The following is a 21,881-nucleotide window of genomic DNA, read 5'->3' as shown; positions in this document are numbered from 1 at the left end:
AAACAGTAAGACACAGACTGAGTAATTTCCCTAAATACCTGTTTAATTCTTCTTACCTTACTCTACTTTTTCACAGCTCTGTAATCTTCTAAATTCACATGTAACTTACTTCTCTGTTATGTTAATTACTTATCACCCTGCCCCACCACCTGGTGCCACCTCTAGAATCTAAGTGCCACAGAGGCAGTGGCTTTTGTTATGTCTCACTGGCACAGGGCAAGTGATCAGTAAGTGTCTGGTGAGTGCGTAAATGAACACACGACAATGGCATGGAAGAAAAGGCGGTCCTCCAAAATGATAACCTAGCGCGTGGATGACAGTAAATTTCAATGCAATGAAGAAAAAGCTAAATATTTAGAGAACAAGCGACAATGTATTCCTGGAAAAAATAATTCAAAATTATTTGCAGTGAGACACATTGAATTAAAAAGGCTATAAAAGGATACACTCTCCAGTAGTCCAAGCCAATTAAAAAAAGTCTAGAAGTAGGGATAAAAGACCTATAGTGTACTTCCCGATAAGAACATTAAGTACCAGAAAAAAATGACTAATTCTGTAAGATTTTGAAATAAATTGTTATTCTGGAAATATTACACCCAATCAAGTAGATATTTAAGTGACAAAAGCAATGGGCAAGCATTCTTTAACAATCAAAAACAGGCCAGGTGCAGTGGCTCAAGCCTGTAATCCCAGCACTTTGGGAGGCCGAGACAGGCGGATCACAAGGTCAGGAGATGAAGACCATCCTGGCTAACACGGTGAAACCCTGTCTCTACTAAAAAAATACAAAAAACTAGCTGGGCGAGGTGGCGGGCACCTGTAGTCCCAGCTACTTGGGAGGCTTAGGCAGGAGAATGGCGTAAACCCGGGAGGCGGAGCTTGTAGTGAGCTGAGATCCAGCCACTGCACTCCAGCCTGGGCTCCGTCTCAAAAAAAAAAGAAAAACAAAAAAACAATCAAAAGCTTAAGAAATAATGCCCCAATGAGCACATGTTGAAAAACTACAAAATTAAGTCAAGGACCTCAGAAATGGAAAACAATGGTTAAAAAGACTAGTGGAGGCTGGACTTAGTGGCTCACACTTCTAATCCCAGTACTTTGGGAGGCTGAAGCAGGAGGATCGTTTGAAGCCAGGAGCTCCAGAACAGCCTAGGCAACATAGTCAGACTCTGTCTCAACAAAAAATAAAAAAAAATTAGGCGGGCATGGTAACGCCTGACTGTAGTCCCAGCTACTTGGGAGGCTGAGGTGGGAGGCGTGCTTCAGCCTGGGAGGTTGAGGCTGCCGTGAGTTGCGATTGCACAAACTGTACTCCAGCCTGGGTGAAAGGGCAAGATCTTGTCTCAAGAAATGGAAAAAATAATAATAAAAAGAAGTAATATAAATTAAATAAAATGTAAAACTAAGTTAATAAATTTTAGCTATCTAAACTTAATACACTCTTTTAAAGTGGTTAAAAAGTTTTGTCTCTTTATCCAAAAGCGACAACCAGGCCAGTTACAGTAGTTCACACCTGTAATCCTAACACTTTGGGAGGCTGAGGCAGGAGGATCACTTGAGGCCAGGAGTTTGAGACCAGCCTGGGCAACAGAGGGAGACCCTGTCTCTACAAAAAATAAACAAGTTAGCTGGATGTGATGACATATCCCTGTGGTGCCAGCTACTGGAATGTTGAAGTGAGAGGATCACTTGAGCCCAGAAGGTCAAGGTTGCAGTGAGTCGTGATCATACCACTGCACTCCAGCCTGGGCAGCAGAGCAAAACCTTGCCTCCAAAAAAAGTGCAACAATTTTAAGATTATATACATCGTATCTCTTAGTGGCATATAAATTACGCTACAAAACTAGATTTCACCAGCATACCATTGTTTAGAAATAAACATTTCAATTGCTGACATTAAAAGGAAAATTCATTATGCTCTGCAAAATGTGCAGGCATTTATCATAGATAAACATCTAAAAAGGAGTTCAATGTTTAATCTGTCACGCAACATCTAACCATTTTGGTCACTTACAACACTCGTGAAATATTTGTTATCACAAATACTTTTTTTTTTTTTTTTGAGACAGAGTGTCGCTCTGTCGCCCAGGCTGGAGTGCAGTGGCCGGATCTCAGCTCACTGCAAGCTCCGCCTTCCAGGTTTACGTCATTCTCCTGCCTCAGCCTCCCGAGTAGCTGAGACTACAGGCTCCCACCACCTCGCCCAGCTAGTTTTTTTGTATTCTTTTTAGTAGAGACAGGGTTTCACCGTGTTAGCCAGGATGGTCTTGATCTCCTGACCTCGTGATTCACCCGTCTCGGCCTCCCAAAGTGTTGGGATTACAGGCTTGAGCCACCGCGCCCAGCTATCACAAATACTTTTAACAACAATCATACAGACCAGTGGTCAGCAAGTTATAGGCTTTGGGTCAAATACAGCCCATCTCCATTTTTGTAAATAAAGTTTTATTAAAACACATTTATTACTCATGCTCATAATTTACATATTGCCTAATGGCTGCTTTCACACTGAGACTGAAGTTGTACAGTTGCCCTGCAAGGCCTAAAACATTTACTATCTGGCTCTTTACAATACAGACAGCTAAAACACCTGAATAAATAATCTTACTGATTTTTAGAAGCTAGCCTAGGCCAGGCATAGTGGCTCATGCTTGTAATCCTAGCACTTTGGGAGGCCAAGGTGGGCGTTTTACTTTGAACTCAAGAGCTTGAGACCCGCCTGGGCAACATGGCGAAACTCTGTCTCTACAAAAAAATACAAAAATGAGCCGAGAGTGGTGTCTCACACCGGTGGTCCCAGCTACTCAGGGGGCAGAGGCTAAAACATCACTCAGGCTGGGAAGTGGAAGTTGCAGTGACCCGAAATCTCACCACTGCACTCCAGCCTGGGCAACAGAGCAAGACTCTGTTTCAAAAAATAAAAACGAAGCTAGGCTAGATGGCCAGATCCTAACTCACAGAGCTCATACTTTATCTAGTACAGTGACAAGACATGTATGTAAATAACTTATAACGCAAGATTTTAAAAGCTAAGTGCAATAACAATGTAAGAAAAAGGAAGAGATTCTTTCCAGTGAGGAACATCAAAGAAGGTATCTTGAAAGAAGTAGCTTTTGCACTGGATTTTGAAGGATGGCTATAATTTGGACATTAAAAAAATGGGGAGAAGACTTGCACTGTAAAGAAAAGCAGAGCTGTGAAAAACAGCAAGCACGACAGTGTACTTTTTATGAAGGAACAGTTAGGAGAAAATACTAATAAGCATTTTAGGGGCAAAGCACAGAGAAGGTTTCCAAAGTCAAGATTAGCAGTTTAGATTTTAAATATAATTACGTTCAGGACTGAGGATCAGTGATTATAACTGTGCTTTATGAAGATCAATCTGACAACAATATCTGAAATAATTTGAGGAGACAGATAATAAGGAAAGTAGTTATGAAACAATTAAAATAATCCAAGAGAAAAGAATGAACATGGTGACAGTGAGACCAGAAAAGAGAGGATGGATTGGAAAAAAAAAAGATTAAATATATTATGATGACAGCAAAACCACTTACTTATGAATTGAGAGCAGCATCAGAATATGCTTTCTTACTTATATGGTGTAAGAACTTTCAGCCCCCCCACCATCTCTCCCACCTTGAACAAAATTATAATTATTTCTAATTTGTTCTGACAATTTCTACTAGGCTGGGCGTGGTGGCTCACGCCTGCAATCACAGCACTTTGGGAGGCTGAGGCAGGCAGATCCCTTGAGGCCAGGAGTTCAAGACCAGCCTGGCCAACAGGGCAAAACCCCATCTCTACAAAAAATACAAAAATTAGCTGGGCCTGGTGGTGCATGCCTGTGATCCCAGCTACTTGGGAGGCTGAGGCACAAGAATTGCTTGAACCTGGGAGGTGGAGGCTGCAGTGACCTGAGATTGCGCCACTGCACTCCAGCCTGGGTGACAGAGCCAGACTCTGTCTCTGTCTCAAAAAAGAAAGGAGGAACTGCTTAAATTACAATTAAAAGGGACAGACTACCACTTTCCCACTAAACTAACCCTGGATGCAAGCACAAAATGAAAACAATTCATGTGCTAGGGCTCCCTCTGCTGGACCACTAGAGAGAAAATCTGATCTTAAATGCTTCTGCTGAATTGATGAAAAGAACAGATTAAGTTGGCTTCATAGCTCCTTTCCAAGTATATCAAATGCGCTCCTCAGGAGGGGAATAAGAAATTATCTTTCTTCTATATTTTCCACAGCACTAATAATTTAACTGCTGCTTAAATTGTTGACTAATTATGAAAGAGATTTTCATATATAGTCAAATTTCACAATTTTTTTAAATCTTTTTTTGAGACGAGTCTTATTCTGTCACCCAGGCTGGAGTACAGTGGCTCAATCTCAGCTCACTGCAACCTCTGGCTCCAGGGTTCAAGCAATTCTCCTGCCTCGGCCTGAGTAGCTGGGATTACAGGTGCCCACCACGATGTCCAGCTAATTTTTGTATTTTTAGTAGAGATGGGGTTTCACCATGTTGGCCAGGCTGGTCTTGAACTACTGATCTCAAGTGATCTGCCCACCTCAGCCACCCAAAGTCCTGGGATTACAGGCCTGAGCCACTGTGCCTGGCCAAATCTCACAAATATTTAAATATACTCAACTAAGAAATTTACTTCTCAGTAAAAACACAAGCTGGAATTAACCGGACTGATTTTTTTTTTATAGGTAAGGAAATTATTCTAAAGAATGGTTTTATATTCCGTTCACTAAGAAATAAGCTGTAGCTCCCTTGTCCATTGGTTTTGACTGGAAGGTCAAAGAGACCAGGCTGGCCAACATGGTAAAAACTCATTTCTACTAAAAGTACAAAATTAGCCAGGCGTGGTGGCACATGCCTGTAATCCCAGCTACTCAGGAGGCTGAGGTGGGAGAATTGCTTGAAACAGGGAGGCAGAGACTGCAATGAGCTGAGATCATGCCATTGCACTCCAGCCTGGGTGACAAGCCAAACTGTCTCAAAAAACATACACATAAATAAAACCAGAGTTATCATATGAACCGGAAATTCTATCCTAGGTATATATCCAATAGAATATCCAATAGAAATGAAAACATGTCCACACAAAAAACCTATACACAAGTATTTATAGCAGCATTATTGCCAGAAATTGGGGAAAACTCAAATGCCTACCACTGACATATAAAATATGGTACATTCATACAATGGAATATTATTCAGTAATAAAGAGTATTGACAAGTTACGATCATGAGAATATCATGCTAAGTGAAAGAAGGCAGACACAAAAAACAGACTATTGCATGATTCTATTTATATGAAATGTGCAGAATAGGTAAACCCATAGAAACAGAAAGTATATTAGTGTTTGCCAGGGTTTGGGGTGGGAAGAATGGGGAGTGATGGTAATGGGTACACAGTTTCTTTCTGGGTGAGGAAAATGTTCTAAATAGTGGTGATGCCTGCACAACTCTTAAAAATCAGTGAATTGGCCAGGCGCGGTGGCTCACGCCTGTAATCCCAGCACTCTGGGAGGCCGAGGCAGGTGGATCACGAGGTCAGGGGTTCGAGACCAGCCTGACCAACATGGTGAAACCCCATCTCTACTAAAAATACAAAAATTAGCTGGGCTTGGTGGTGGGTGCCTGTAATCCCAGCTACTCAGGAGGCTGAGGCAGGAGAATTGCTTGAACCTGGGAGGCAGAGGTTGCAGTGAGCTGAGATCGTGCCACTGCACTCCAGTCTGGGCGACAGAGCAAGACTCCATCTCAAAAAAAACAAAAAACCATGAATTGTACACTTTAGAAGGGTAAAGTATACAGTGTGTGAATTATACATTTTTTTAACAAGGGAAAATGATGACCAAAAAAAAAAAAAAGATCTTGCATAAGGACTCATCTCTTTACTTTCCCATATATTCAATGTGGCTGCCAGGTCCTACTTATTTCTGTGGTATCTCTCACATTTTTCCCCATTCATTCCCACTGACCTCAACCTAGGTTAAGATCTCTCACCTGAACTGCTAAGAAAGCCTTCTAACAAGCTTTGCTAACGAGCATTTTGAATCTTATCTCTCATTTCTCCCATTTTTTGCTTTATAATTCAAGAGTTATCTTCCCAAGGTAAAAGTGTGATAATATTACCAAATTGCTCAAAAACAATTTAAAGTTGAAATTTTATACAAAAAATTTAATATAAATTTGGCCCAATCCTGTTACAACCTCATCTGCAACATTTTTTTCCTATACACCCTCTTCTCCAGCCACAGTATTCCACAAAAATGCCTTGTACTTGTATGCCATTCTGTATTTCTTGCTGTTCTCTCCCAACTGAAATTATTTCCACCTCTATTTTTGCCTATTTAAATCTAAACCAGCCTTGAATGTTATTTAAATGCTTATTCCTGCCTTGATTTTCCTGCAACAAAGTGAATCATTTCATTCCCTACATTTCATTCACATTCTGTAACTCTCTTGTTAAAACAAGGCAAAACAGAAGAATGAATAGCATAGGTTTGAAGGTCAGATAGGCCTGTGTTCAAATCCCAATCTTGACACTTATTTATCAGCCACATGGCCTTGAACAAATTACTTAACCTGAGCTTCAATTTTCTGACCTGTAAAATGAGAATAATAATATATCACAGAGTGATCCTGAAGATCAAATAAAGTATAACGAGCACACAGGAATCCTCAGTATATTAGTTTCCTTTTCAAATTTCGGTCTGCTTTATATTCACATTCACATGTCCGTCTTCCCCACTAGACTAGACACTGGTTGAAAGCAACAACACTATATATGGTCCCAAAAAAACTGTTAAAAGGGTACTACATAATAAAAAGTACATAGGCTACAGGTGCAAAACTGATCAACTCTTAACCTATAGTAGGTATTAAATATTTATTAATGAAACAACATAATTAAAAATTCAAAATTATAATTAGTAACTTCCTCAATATTCCATTTGAAAATATTCTAGTTGGCGATGCAGAAATGGAGATTTAACTAGTAACCTTGATTCATTTCTTATGTCAATTATTCCAAAATTTTATGAAGAAATAAAAACAGAAAAATGGAAGAAAAACTTAAGTCACTGTTAAGGGGGAAAAAAATCCATTTTAAGAAAAAAGTGATTCTACAACTACATGGATAAATCTGGCATTATACTGAGTGGAGTAAGTCAGACATAAAAGAGTATATACTGTATGATATTTTTTATATGAAATTCTGTAACAGGCAAAACTAATCTAGTGATAGAAATACAAGCACTTGTCAAGGGCAGCAAGTGGGGAGACAGACTGACTGCAGGAGGGTATGGAAGGCCTTTTGGGAGAGAGGGAAATGTTCTAAATCTTGATTGGGGCATATACATTTGTCAAAAATCATCAAGCACTTAAAATCTGATAATTTTATATGTACATTATACCTCAATTTTTAACAAGTGTGAGCCATACAGAGCCAATGTCTTCAAAAGTAGCAAAGAAATATCAAATATGTTCAATTATCTACCCATGTAATAAAAACTGAAAAACGGCCAGGCGCAGTGGGTCATGCCTGTAATCTCAGCACTTTGGGAGGCCAAGGTGGGTGGATCACCTGAGGTCAGGAGTTTGAGACCAGCCTGATCAACATGGTGAATTCCCACCTCTACTAAAAATACAAGAATTAGCCAGGCGTGATGGTGCGTTCCTGTAATCCCTGCTACTCAGCAGGCTGAAGCAGGAGAATCGCTTGAACCTAGGGGGCGGAGGTTGCTGTGAGCTGAAATTGCACCACTGCACTCCAGCCTAGGCAACAGAGGGAGACTCCATCTCAAAAAAAAACTAAAGGCCGGGCGTGGTGGCTCAAGCCTGTAATCCCAGCACTTTGGGAGGCCGAGACGGGCGGATCACAAGGTCAGGAGATCGAGACCATCCTGGCTAACACGGTGAAACCCCATCTCTACTAAAAATACAAAAACTAGCCGGGCGAAGTGGCGGGCGCCTGTAGTCCCAGCTACTCGGGAGGCTGAGGCAGGAGAATGGCGTAAACCCGGGAGGCGGAGCTTGCAGTGAGCTGAGATCCGGCCACTGCACTCCAGTCCGGGCGACAGAGCAAGACTCCGCCTCAAAAAAAAAAAAAAAAAAACAAAAAACTAAAAAACAAAAAAGAGGCTGGGCACGGTGGCTCATGTCTGTAATCCCAGCACTTTGGGAGGCGAGGCCGAGGTGAGTGGATCACCTGAGGTCGAGTTCAAGACCAGCCTGGCCAACACAGTGAAACCCCGTTTCTTCTAAAAATATAAAAATTAGCTGGGCGTGGTGGTGAGGCACCTGTAATCCCAGCTACTCAGGAGGCTGAGGCAGGAAAATCTACTAAATATACAAAAAATATTAAAATTACAAAAAATACAAAAAAAAAAAAAAAATTAGCCGGGCATGGTGGCAGGCACCTGTAACCCTAGCTACTCAGGAGGCTGAAGCAGGAGAATCACTTGAACTTAGGAGGCAGAGGTTGCAGTGAGCCAAGATTGCACCATCACACTTCAGCCTAGGTAACAAGAGCGAAACCCTGTCTCAAAAAAAAAGAAAGGAAAAAACATTAAAACATGACAAGAGTATTAGAAAAGCACACATTTACTGGGCGTGGTGGCTCACGCCTGCAATCCCAGCACTTTGGGAGGCTGAGGTAGGTGGATCACCTGAGGTCAGGAGTTTGAGACTAGCCCGGCCAACATGGTGAAACCCTGTCTCTACAAAAATACAAAACTTAGCTGGGCATGACGGCAGGTGCCTGTAATCCCAACTACTCAAGAAGCTTAGGCAAGAGAATAGCCTGAACCCAGGAAGCAGAGGTTGCAGTGAGCCGAGATCACGGCATTGCACTTCAGCCTTGGTAACTGTGCAAGACTCAAAAAAAAAAAAAAAGGGCCGGGCACGGTGGCTCAAGCCTGTAATCCCAGCACTTTGGAGGCCGAGATGGGTGGATCACGAGGTCAGGAGTTCGAGACCATCCTGGCTAACATGGTGAAACCCCGTCTCTACTAAAAATACAAAGAGCTAGCCGGGCGAGGTGGCGGGCGCCTGTAGTCCCAGCTACTCGGGAGGCTGAGGCAGGAGAACGGCGTAAACCGGGAGGCGGAGCTTGCAGTGAGCTGAGATCCGGCCACTGCACTCCAGTCCGGGCGACAGAGCAAGACTCCGCCTCAAAAAAAAAAAAAAAAAAAAAAAAAACTAAAAAACAAAAAAGAGGCTGGGCACGGTGGCTCATGTCTGTAATCCCAGCACTTGGGAGGCGAGGCCGAGGTGAGTGGATCACCTGAGGTCGAGTTCAAGACCAGCCTGGCCAACACAGTGAAACCCCGTTTCTTCTAAAAATATAAAAATTAGCTGGGCGTGGTGGTGAGGCACCTGTAATCCCAGCTACTCAGGAGGCTGAGGCAGGAAAATCTACTAAATATACAAAAAATATTAAAATTACAAAAAATACAAAAAAAAAAAAAAAATTAGCGGGCATGGTGGCAGGCACCTGTAACCCTAGCTACTCAGGAGGCTGAAGCAGGAGAATCACTTGAACTTAGGAGGCAGAGGTTGCAGTGAGCCAAGATTGCACCATCACACTTCAGCCTAGGTAACAAGAGCGAAACCCTGTCTCAAAAAAAAAGAAAGGAAAAAACATTAAAACATGACAAGAGTATTAGAAAAGCACACATTTACTGGGCGTGGTGGCTCACGCCTGCAATCCCAGCACTTTGGGAGGCTGAGGTAGGTGGATCACCTGAGGTCAGGAGTTTGAGACTAGCCCGGCCAACATGGTGAAACCCTGTCTCTACAAAAATACAAAACTTAGCTGGGCATGACGGCAGGTGCCTGTAATCCCAACTACTCAAGAAGCTTAGGCAAGAGAATAGCCTGAACCCAGGAAGCAGAGGTTGCAGTGAGCCGAGATCACGGCATTGCACTTCAGCCTTGGTAACTGTGCAAGACTCAAAAAAAAAAAAAAAGGGCCGGGCACGGTGGCTCAAGCCTGTAATCCCAGCACTTTGGGAGGCCGAGATGGGTGGATCACGAGGTCAGGAGTTCGAGACCATCCTGGCTAACATGGTGAAACCCCGTCTCTACTAAAAAATACAAAGAGCTAGCCGGGCGAGGTGGCGGGCGCCTGTAGTCCCAGCTACTCGGGAGGCTGAGGCAGGAGAACGGCGTAAACCCGGGAGGCGGAGCTTGCAGTGAGCTGAGATCTGGCCACTGCACTCCAGCCCGGGCAACAGCGAGACTCGGTCTCAAAAAAAAAAAAAAAAAAAAAAAAAAAAGAAAAGCACACATTTGGGGTTGTTTCTGATATATAACTGTGGGTTTCACAGAAAAAGTTTTGGCTGCTAAAATAGAAAATTTTTATATTAGATGTTATTGTAGTACTATCAAGGGTAACTATTTACTACCACAATTATAACTGAGCAATTACATTTGGCAGACACTGAATTAAAAAAAAGTAATGTTGTTAAGAACTGTTATATAGTGATCTTAGCTCATGGTTAACAAATTAAAAACTGCTTTTGCTAATAAAAATTTGTAGGAAATTGGTGATATCTTAATAACTCATACCTAGGGATTTTTTTGTTTTCCATACCTAGGAATCTTTACACCAACAATTTTGTTATGACAATTTCAGTAGTCTGAAAAGACTATGTATTTGTTCAGAGGTAAAGTTCACAGCTTTTAGAGGGAAAAACAAATATTTAAAAAAATCGGTCGAGCTGCTTTCTTTACACATTCCTTTTTGACAGTTCTGTAAATTATACTTCACTGTACTGACAAATAACAAAGGCAAAGGTATCAGAGTTGCAAGTTCAATTTTTAAAAAATTTACATTTCCAACAATGTACGAGTAAAACATAGGTTTCCTTACCTCATCATCATCATCAGAATCATTCCCAAACACTGATGGTTTTTGCAAAACAGGGTGCAACTGCTGTGTTTTCTTTGGCAAAATAAGCCCATACCTGCATATATTTTTTTTGAAATAGAAATTAAACCGTTATGTTTAAATGTTAACAAATACATCTACTATCTCTTCCACATGAAGCTACCAAATCAAAACATGTCATAAGCTTTATGAACACATAACAGACTGTTTCTGCTTCTCAGTGATGTCAAAATTCTAACATGCCGTAAGATTCTATAATTATTACTTTAAGTGATCATTTGTGGACACGGGCCAAACTCGAATACCATTTTTATCAAAGAAGAGAAGTAAATGAAAAGTTCAGAAATGTTTTAAGATGGCGAAGTGACGGTAACATTTTTAAAAAAAACATGTGCAGTGGGAAGTTTAGTTCATGTCCACCAAAGATTTTAAAATGCTTTCAATTATCCTTGTGGTCTAACAAGTCAAGAAAATGGCCAGATTTTTTTTTTCCTACTGTGTACTTATACAGTTTCTAAGAACTGACTGGATAGTGTAACTCACGAAAATTTTTAAAAGATTAACTGAGAAACCCAAGTAGCCATGGGGCAAGTTCGCATTACACTTTATTAAGATCAGGTGCTTTGCCTCAGGGAACCATCCCATCAGATCCACCTCCTTCAGTTTCTCACGTTTTGGCCTTTAAGATGCGGAGATCACGGGAGGCCGCATCAAAAGTAAGGATTACACATCAAAGGTAAACCTTTCAAGTACGTACAGTATTTGCGGCAACGTATATCCCAATTTCCTATATGCCTACCCTTATTCTGTGGCTTCTCAGAACAATATTCCTAAAAGGAGAAGGAAGGGCGGGAATCAGGACTTGAGCTTCTGCCAAGGAGAACAAGGCCCTCTAAGGAAGTCAGGAACTGTCTCTCTTCACACTGCCCCTGAGAGCATCCAAGCGGGGAGAAACTCAAGCGCGGGGTAGGAAGCAAGACTGAGGGGCCTCAGACCGAGCTTTTGGAAAATAGAAAAGTCTCGCTCTCTGCCCCTCAGCCTAACTTCCTTTATTTCCTCACAAGTTTCTCCCTCAAACTTCGAGCTTCCATCCTGGAAAATGTACGGGGGAGGGGAATCTATGTTCCTCAGGACTTCTCGTTTTTTCCCGTCTGTACCCCTGACGACACAGTCCCTTCACTTCCAGCGCATTTAAAACTCCTCGGCCAAAGACACAGTCGCCGTAGTTTCTCATCCCCCAGCCTGACCCTAACTCCCGCATCACTCACTGCCTGCCCGGAATCGCCATCTTGCTCCCGTGTCCGCTGAACGCGGCCGACGCCACTGTGACGCTGACGCCGACGACGTCACTTAAACTCTCGCGCGGCTTTGGGTAGCCCGGATCCTGCTTGTCTGTTGAGTGGCTGGTTTGAGTCACTTCCACCGGCCTGGGAATTGGATCCCTTGGCTTCTGTTTTGTTTCGGAGCCCACCGGCTGCCTCAAAATCTGTAGGAGAAAAGAATGACAACGTTCTAGGCCAGTTGTTCCAGAATGTGGTTCTGCGACCAGCGGCATCAGCATCACGGGAGATATTGTTAAAATGACAGATTCTCGGGCCCCACCCCAAACCTGCCGAATCAGAAGTTTTGGAGTGGAGAGAGTTATCTGAATTTTAACCCGCGGGTAATTCTGATACTCAAGTTTGAAAACCACTGCCATGGCTATCGATATTCCCCCTACCCACTTCCAAGTGTTCAGTTTAACTGGTTCAGGATAATTAGGCGAAAAATGAAAATCCATGTATTAATAATACCTTACATAGGACCAAAATTATTTTGTTTATTTTTATTTATTTTTTTGAGACGGAGTTTCGCTCTTGTTGCCCAGGCTAGAGTGCAAAGGCGCGAACTCAGTTACCGCAACCTCCACCTCCCGGGTTCAAGCGATTCTCCTGCCTCAGCCTCCCGAGTAGCTGAGATTACAGGTATGTGCCACCAGGCCCGGCTAGTTTTGTATTTTTAGTACAGACGGGGGTTTCTCCATGTTGGTCAAGCTGGTCTCGAACTCCCGGCCTCAGGTGATCCGCCCGACTCGCCCTCCCAAATTGCTGGGATTACAGGCATGAGCCACCGTGCCCGGCCCATATATGATACCTTTTTGAAAACTCTACTCACATCTGTGCACTCATTCACTCTTGATTCATTCCAAACTAGTCTCAGCCAAAGAGATCAATTACTGAGAGAAGGATGTTGAAGTCTCCAACTATAATTGTGAATTTGCTTCTCCTTTCAATTCTATCAGTTTGTGTCATGTATTTTGAACTTAGGTATGTAAACATTTAGGATTGTTATGTTCTCTTGCATTAACCTGTATAGCATTAAGAAGTGGCTCTCTTTATTCCTTTATTCTTTGCTTGGTCTGCTCTAATTTATAACTGGCTTTCTTTTGATTAATGCTAGCATAGTGTATATTTTTCAACCCATTTTATTCTGTGTATTTATATTCAAATTGGATCACACGTTGACAGAATATAGTTGGCTCTTTTTTATCCAGTCTGACAGTCTCTTCCATTTAATTTGGATGTTTAAAACATTTTCATTAAAGTGACTATGATTGCAGACTGGGTGGGGTGGCTCAGGCCTGTAGTCCCAGCACTTTGGGAGGTTGAGGCCAGCATGCACAATGCAGCCAGACCCCATCTCAAAAAAAAGAAAAAAAAAGTATGATTGCTGTTTTCTACTTTTCCCAACTGTGATTCAGCTTATGATTTTCATGCTTCAGCCTCCTTTGTTGGTTTATTGACCATACTTCTTTGCTTATTTTTTTTTTTTTTTAACAGGCGGAAAATCTTTAATCAGGATTTTTTTCCAACTATAAAACAAAATCCCATTTTTTTCCTTAAATTTAGTTCCTCAGGAACAGAGAAGTTTGCAGTGATGATCTCAACTCCGCATCATCTGGTGACCCCTGATTCTGCAGGACTAAGACATTTCCCAAGAGTTCTGCCACATCAGCCAGTGAGGACAAGAGTTCTTCAGTGCGGTTCAGCTCAAGGACACCTAGGCTTCCCCCGCAAGGGGGCGTGCTTGCAGGTCTGACAAAGCACAGAGCATTGAGCAGATGGCCTGGGACTCCCAGGCCTGGCAGAGGGTTTTATTAGGGCCCGCCTGGCCTGCAACGTTTCTTCCAAGTACCCGGACCCAGCACTCATCTTCACTGACATTCTCTGTTATCCACCAGCTCCCCTGCACACCTCAGCGTCTACTTCCACGAACTTATAAACCTCAAAAGGTACAATGGACTGGGGTGCGGTGGCAGAGTCGGGGCAGGGCAGCCTTCGAATCCACACTATTGAATCCTCAGTATTCAAAGAAGAGAAAGATGGGGAAATTCTCCAGAGATCATGAGATGCATCCAGGCAGTGTTCTCATGTGAGAGGATAGGGAGGCCAAAAACTAAAATTGCTATCAGCCCCCGCTGCTGCTTGGTACATGAGGAGTTTCCGAGGACTTTACAAGCACAGTTGCAAAATGCTAGTAAGACTGGGACTCTTCAACTTTTTCTTCTAGGGCCAAGTAGACTCTGTATAACTTATTTTGTAAGAAATGGGTGTGGGTGACAAGAGGGACTTACCTTCCACCCCTGCAGCAGAGTGGTAAGACTCGAGCGTGGGCCCTGCGCAAAGCACCAGCCCAGAGGCCGTGAGCCACAGAAACCCACAGCACCTGGTGGCCCCTTTGCTCCAAGCAGCCAGTGCCCTATCAACCTGGCATTTACCAAACATCTCAACAGCAGACCAGAACTAGAAAACACAGCTTCTGTGTAGTACACACCTATGGTCTGAGACCCAACTAAGGCTCCCCACATCCTTCAAAACTCCACAGGCTGAATGTCCAGCTTCTTCCTCCAAGACAGAATTGCCCTTAACCCACGAATTCTCTCTGGGACTATTTACAGAATTAGAAGGAAAACCCACGGAACCGAAAAACCTCTTTACGCAGATGGGTTCAGGAAGAAAGCCACCAACAGAAGGCAACTCAGGATGGAAAGGCCGAGGCTGGCAGAACCCCTGGGCCTATTTCCAAGGAGCCACCCTTCCCAGCAAGAGCAGAGGGTGCCCCTCACCTCAACCCTCAGCCCTTTAACTTCTGGCTGGGCCGGTGATTCTCCTCCCCAGTCTGCGGCCCATCTGGAAACTGGCTGTGGTACTTTGGAGAGATAGGAAGGACAGGACGAAAAGAGACAGGACACCAGTGAGTGGCTGGGCCAGGTGGCCCCATTTCCTAAAACGAAGATGGCTGCCACTGCTGCCCAAGCCCTCAAAGGCAGACAGGCTTCACGTGCAGCACCAGCACACACACAGGTAACAAGACCAGGGGAGGGGGCTATGTACAGGACAGGAGGGAGAGTCTGGCCAGGTGCACCCCCCCTGCATCTCATTCAACCAGGAGATCAAACTGCTCAGCAGCTTCAAACTCTGCGTTCATGGCCGCCTCCCACTCATCCAGCTCCGTTTTCAAGATCTCTGGCATCTTCTTCTTATGTTTCTGTTTCTCCGGTGGTGGGGAGATTCTAGGGAGAGTCATGTCTGGGGCCCAGGGCTTTGCACAGACTCTGGGGACCTCAGTGAATTTGGAGCACACCACTGGTGAGACTCCGGACAAGTCTTCTGCCCCCAGCAGCCCCTCGAAGCCAAAGCAGGACCGGCGGCCTGGGGTGGAGGTGGAGGCAGAGCCCAGGGTCTCCAGCCGGCTGTAGGAACGCCTGACTTTCTTAGACATTTCTAAGTCTGTGGCGTCCAGCTCTCCTTCCGTAGAGCTGGACTCGGCATCAGGATTGGGCACAGGAGTGGTGGTGCGGGTGGCAGGGATGTTGTGTGTCTTGAAAAGGTCCTCTTTAGTAAGCTCCCTGCCAGGGGGCTCGTTTTCTTTCTCCAAGAAAAAGGCAATTCTAGGGCTTCTGCGAGATGACTGGACAGCTGGGACCTCTACAGCATGGGCCACGATCTTCTTTAAAACGATGGGCTTTCTGATTGCAGCCGCACTGGGTGTCTTCGGCCAGATTTCAGGGAGGATGCTCGGGAGTTCAGAGCCTGATTTGCGCTGGGACCTCCGCAGAGGCTTAGTAGGAGATAGTGCCCTTGGCCTGGAGTGCTGAGCGGCTCCTCCGGACCGCGTTCGCCTCCCAGACCTAACTAGGCTCGGTCTCGAGCTCCTCCAGCGCCGCTGCCCCGGGCGCGTGCCAATGGGGAAGGCCACTCGCTGCAAAAAACCGCTTGTTATTTTTTTAAGCTGTTGCTTTAGGGTTTCTAATATATGTCTTAAACTTATCACAGGCTACCTTAAAGTAAGAATCTACTGCTTTCTGTATAAGAAGCTTACAAAGACCGGGCGCGGTGGCTCAAGCCTGTAATCCCAGCACTTTGGGAGGCCGAGACGGGCGGATCACGAGGTCAGGAGATCGAGACCATCCTGGCTAACACGGTGAAACCCCGTCTCTACTAAAAAATACAAAAAACTAGCCGGGCGAGGTGGCGGGCGCCTGTAGTCCCAGCTACTCGGGAGGCTGAGGCAGGAGAATGGCGTAAAACCCGGGAGGCGGAGCTTGCAGTGAGCTGAGATCCGGCCACTGCACTCCAGCCTGGGCGACAGAGCGAGACTCCATCTCAAAAAAAAAAAAAAAAAAAAAAAAAAAAAAGAAGCTTACAAAAGTATACTTCCATTTTATCTCCTCGTTTGTCTATTGTCACTAGTCGTAAATGCATGATAAATTATTCTTGCTATAAAAAGTAAATTCGTTTTTAAAAAAGATTTTTTTTGAATAGGAAGAATGTGTTTACCCATATATTTATCATTTCTCATGTTTCCATGTCTTTGTGTAGATTCAGATTTCTGTCTAGTATAATATTTTTTAAAATCTTTTTTAAAATTTTTATTGAGTGATAATTCACATATCGTACAATTCATTCGTTTAAAGTGTACAATTCAGTGGTGTTTAGTATAGTAAAGTTGTATTTTTAGTATAGTCATAGTTATACTACCCTCACCACAATCAATTTTAAATTTTTTTTTTTTTTTTTTTTTTGAGACAGAGCCTTGCTCTGTTTCCCAGGCTGGAGTGCTGTGGTGCATCTTGGCTCACTGCAAGCTCCTGGGTTCAAGCCTCCTGGGTTTATGCAATTCTCTTGCCTCAGCCTTCCAAATAGCTGGGATTACAGGCATGTGCCACCACACCCGGCTAATTTTTGTATTTTTAGTAGAGACAGGCTTTCTCCATGTTGGCCAGGGTGGTCTCAAACCCCTGACCTCAGGTGATCCACCTGCCTCGGCCTCCCAAAGTGCTGGGATCACAGGTGTGAGCCACTGCGCCTGGCCAATTTTAGATTATTTTTAATACCCAGCAAAGAAACCATGTACCTATTAGTCACTCCTATTTTCCTCCAAATCCTCCAGTCCTGGGTAACCATTTTATGTCTATAGACTTGAAGTTCTATCAGTTTTAACTTCATGTATTTTGAATCTCTGTCATTAGGTTTACGATTGTAATGTCTTCTTAATCGACTATTCATTATCAAATAACCTTTATCATTATAATATTCTTTGCTCTGAAATCTACTTGTGTGATATTATTAGCCACTCCGGTTTTCTTTTGACATTAACTCTAGGGAAAGCAAAAGGATGTACAGGAATGGAAAATAATTGTAATTTACAACATGGCTAAGCTCTAAATAGCATACATAATCATGATAATATAAACACTGAATATTGATCTATTCTGATTAAATTACCATGTAATAATATTGAGAAGAATGGATGGGAAGTGTGTGTGTATGTATGCTGAGGAAGGAGCTAAATCTTTGTATTGTATACTGGGAGATTAATAGATATTACCTAAATCGGAAAAACAAAAATAGCCACACAAGCATGTAATTTAACAATATAGAGGTAAATGTCAAAACCACAGCTAAAATAGAGGTTGGCAAACTTTTTCTGCAGTCTGATAGCAAATAATTTAGTCCATGTGACCCATGTGGTTTTTGTGGCAACTACTCAACTCTGCCCTGATAATGTGAAAGCAGCCGTAGACATGGGCATACCTATTCCAATAAAACTTTACCATACTGGGCAGCTGGCCAGATTTGGCCAATGGGCTGTTTACCAACTCCTGAGCAAAAAGAATTGAAAGTAGTTGACTCAGAAGCAAGGAAAATAGAGGTAAGGTGGGGCTGGGAAATGCCGTGGTCTCAGCAGACCTTGTATAACAGAATGACTTTTTAGGAGTATGTATTACTTTGCTTAAAATAAAGAGTAAAAAATAAAGCCCCCTGCCAGGGCTGCCTGCCTCTTGCTTGAAGAGACTGAATGGGGAATTAGTTACCCATAATTACCCGGAGGGGAGCTCAATATCCTAGATAATTTGAGTTTTTCAATTGGTATCTTCTGTATTCTTCCATTGCCTTTGGGACATTTTAATGAAGCGGTCATGGGATTTTCCCTAGGCTAGAAGGGACAGTTTCTCAGATGCAGTGTTGTAGAGTCTGCAGCAGTGGTGGTAACTACAGCGGTGAATAAGGGCACAGAGAAGCCTCCTAACATTTTGGAACCCAACTTCTGAAACTTTTTTTTTTTTTTTTGAGACGGAGTCTCGCTCTGTCCCCCAGGCTGGAGTGCGGTGGCCGGATCTCAGCTCACTGCAAGCTCCGCCTCCTAGGTTTACGCCAGTCTCCTGCCTCCGCCTCCTGAGTAGCTGGGACTACAGGCGCCCGCCACCTCGCCGGGCTAGTTTTTTGTATTTTTTTTTAGTAGAGACGGGGTTTCACCGTGTTAGCCAGGATGGTCTCGATCTCCTGACCTCGTGATCCGCCCGTCTCGGCCTCCCAAAGTGCTGGGATTACAGGCTTGAGCCACCGCGCCCGGCCCCTCTCTAAACACTTAATTTCCTTTTGTTATTTTTTACTTTTTATTTATTTATTTACTTATTTTTGGAGACAGAGTATCACTCTGTTGCCCAGACTGGAGTGCAGTGGCGCGATCTTGGCTCACTGCAACCTCCACCTCCCAGGTTCAAGCAGTTCTTCTGCTCATCTCCCGAGTAGCTGGGATTACAGGTGCGCACCACCACGCCCAGCGAATTTTTGTATTTTTAGTAGAGACGGGGTTTCACCATATTGGCCAGGCTGGTCTCGAACTCCTGACCTAGTGATCCACCCACCTCAACCTCCCAAACTGCTGGGATTATAGGCGTGAGCCACTGCGCGCGGCCTTAATTTCCTTTTAGACACTGCTCCCATTGCTATTTCCCAGTTTGGCTTGTCCATAGTTTGGGTGCTTTTTATATTAGGCCATTTCACAAATTGGTCTCACTTTGGTAAGGGGTCACCCCTAATTCAAACAACTGTAACTAGAGAGTCAATCACGTAATGGCCACCTAGAGTTGCGTCATCACTTGAAGTGCTTGGGCAGGACAGTCTAAGCTCAGACAGTAGATGGAGGAGAGGTTAAATACGGTTAATGACGAGGAGATGGTACACCTACTGAGGGTAATAACCAAGCTTAAGGGCAGAGAAATTAGGCAATATTTATTTATAAATTTAACAAATTTGACCAAGAAAAAGATTATGGAACTGGACAGCATTCTAGACCAAAGATGGTTCACAATGGCCCTACTTCCAAAGTGGTGAGCTATATTTATAACCAGAAAACAGGTGAAATAGGCAATATTTAATTCACTGATCTTATCAGTTGAGTTTTTTAATTAAAATTTTTATTTTTGCTTAATTTTTTTTAACTTTTAGGTTGGGGAGTACATGTGCAAGTTGGTTATATAGGTAAACTTGTGTCATAGGGGTTCACTGTACAGATTATTTCATCACCCAGGTATCAAGACTAGTATCCAATAGTTACTTTTTCTGATCCTGAGAGAGGTCTTCGTAACAAGATTCTGTGAAAGGAGAGTGAGAACATGGCATTGATGATGTAAGGTGAGGTTTTGTGAGAGTGGCATTACAGAAAACCTCATATATGAGAGGAATGCACAATTCTTGTTTTTTTTTTTTTTTTTTTTTTTGAGACAGAGTTTCACTCTTGTTGCCCAGGCTGGAGTGCAGTGGCACGATCTCGGCTCACCGCAACCTCTGCCTCCCAGGTTCAAGTGATTCTCCTGCCTCAGCCTCCCGAGTAGCTGGGATCACAGGCATGTACCACCATGCCCGGCTAATTTTGTGTTTTTAGTAGAGACGGGTTTTCTCCATGTTGGTCAGGCTGGTCTCGAACTCCTGACCTCAGTTGATCCGCCCACCTTAGCCTCCCAAAGTGCTGGGATTACAGGCATGAGCCACCGTGCCTGGCCTGCATAATTCTTAAATTACCTTCAAATGGTCTTCTGAGTTGGAGGATTGATAATGTCCAGAAGTTCAGGGCATCTGGTTGCTTAAGCCTATTTAGATTAAGAGGGAAATGGCTGGGTGCACTGGCTCACGCCTGTAATCTCAGCACTTTGGGAGTCTGAGGGAGCCAATCACTTGAGGCCAGGAGTTCAAGACCAGCCTGGCTAACATGGTGAAGCTTGTCTCTACTAAAAATAAAAAATTAGCCAGGCATAGTGGTGCATGCCTGTAATCCCAACTACTTGTGAGGCTGAGGCACGAGAATCACTTGAACCCAGGAGGTAGAGGTTGCAGTGAGCCAACATTGCACCACTGCACTCCAGCCTGGGCGACAGAGTGAGACTCTATCTCAAAAAAAAAAAAAAAAAATGAGGGAAGAGGAGGCCAATTACAAAAGACCACATATTGTATGCAAAATGTCCAGATAGGCAAATCCGTAGAGAAAAAAAATTAGCGGTTGCCTAGGGCTGGGGGTAGGAGAAAGTGGGGAGTGACTGCTAATGGGTATGTGGTTTCTTATTGGGATGATCAAAATGTTCGGCGGGCTCGTGGCTCACGTCTGTAATCCCAGCACTTTGGTAGGCCAAGGTGGGCAGATCACGAGGTCAGGAGTTTGAGACCCCTGGCAAACTAGCAAAAACCTGTCTCTACTAAAAATACAAAAAAAAAAAAAAAAAAAAAAGCCAGGCGTGGTGGCCGGCACCTGTAATCCCAGCTACTCGGGAGGCTGAGGCAGGAGAATCGCTTGAACCCAGGAGGCTTGAACCCAGGAGGTTGCAGTGAGTGGAGATGCACCACAGCACTCCAGCCTGGGCAACAGAGCAAGTCTCTGTCTCGGGAAAAAAAAAAAAATCTAAAATTGATTGTGGTGAGGGTAGTACAACTCTGTAAATATGTAACAAAAATTAATTCTGCACTTTAATGGGTAACTTTTATGGTATGTGGATATGTTAGTAAAGCTGTTTAAAAAAGCAGTTGGAGCTTTTTTGAGATTCCAAAGTCATTATCTTTACACTTCATGATGTTCCTGAATCATGACAAGCCAAAAATATAAAAGAAAGTGAAGGTGGGTGCAGTGGCTCATGCCTATAATCTCAACATTTTGGGAGGCCGAGGTGGGAGGATCACTTGAGTCCAGCAGTTTAAGGCTGCAGTGAGTTATGATCAAGCCATTGCACTCCAGCCTGGGGGACAGAGCGAGACCCCGTCACTTAAAAAAATAAAAAAGAAAGCAAAGGAAAGAAAGTGGTCTGGATGGTCTACACTGTACAGTGTTACTGTTACCTATGAACTGTGAGGAAAGAGCTGATAACAAATCCAGTTAATCAAGTCCAAGCTTCTGAAGCATATGTAAATGTAACAAATAAATCTATTAACAGTGAAATAAATGGATTTATATATAAATCTGTATCTAACCTTTGTCAGGTATAAATAACATCTTCCTCATTCAAAATATAAGCTCCTAAGGTTGAGGGACAGTATTTTACTTGAATGATTATTTAATAAATTTAACCAATCTGGCTTATTGGCTGCAAATTTTAAAGTAGTTTTCAAAAGACTGACAGCATGGTCATTAGCCTAGTAAGAAAGCTGGAAAGTGTGA

General features: G+C 43.4%; 2 protein-coding genes across 5 annotated transcripts in view; both read right to left on the bottom strand.

Moving 5' to 3' along the window:
• NSRP1 (nuclear speckle splicing regulatory protein 1) overlaps positions 1-12,277 on the bottom strand; it is a 68,110-nt gene extending 55,833 nt beyond the window's left edge. For 2 of the 4 annotated variants that reach the window (XM_033184436.1, XM_033184435.1), the window contains exons 1-2: positions 12,182-12,277; positions 10,896-10,989 (exon numbers count right to left, since the gene is read on the bottom strand). In XM_033184436.1, coding sequence (XP_033040327.1) covers positions 10,896-10,989; positions 12,182-12,201 — 114 coding nt within the window. In that variant the 5' untranslated portion in view covers positions 12,202-12,277. Of the gene's footprint in view, positions 1-10,894; positions 10,990-11,712; positions 12,153-12,181 lie in introns of those variants that run through there. The other 2 variants (XM_033184439.1, XM_033184438.1) reach the window with 2 other exon arrangements.
• Positions 12,278-13,712: 1,435 nt separating this feature from the next.
• Positions 13,713-18,377, bottom strand: LOC117068024 (sororin-like). Its single transcript, XM_033185286.1, has 2 exons — positions 18,271-18,377; positions 13,713-16,167 (listed from the first exon to the last, which is right to left on the bottom strand). Exons 1-2 carry the CDS (start codon positions 18,375-18,377, stop codon positions 15,330-15,332), a joined length of 945 nt encoding a protein of 314 aa, XP_033041177.1. The 3' UTR covers positions 13,713-15,329.
• Positions 18,378-21,881: the final 3,504 nt, after the last annotated feature.

Source organism: Trachypithecus francoisi, unplaced genomic scaffold (genome assembly GCF_009764315.1).
Source record: "Trachypithecus francoisi isolate TF-2019V2 unplaced genomic scaffold, Tfra_2.0 Lachesis_group20, whole genome shotgun sequence".
In the NCBI taxonomy this organism is placed as follows: Eukaryota; Metazoa; Chordata; class Mammalia; order Primates; family Cercopithecidae; genus Trachypithecus; species Trachypithecus francoisi.
The sequence above is the reverse complement of the archived record's forward strand: the minus strand, read 5'-3'. Positions and strand labels throughout refer to the sequence as shown.

Coding starts and splice junctions, on each gene's coding strand:
- LOC117068024 (XM_033185286.1), bottom strand. CDS start 18,377: ATGACCGCTTCATTAAAATGTCCCAAAGGCAATGGAAGAATACAGAAG. Junction 16,168..18,270: donor TCCCCTCCGGGTAATTATGG/GTAACTAATTCC, acceptor AAAAATAACAAG/CGGTTTTTTGCAGCGAGTGG.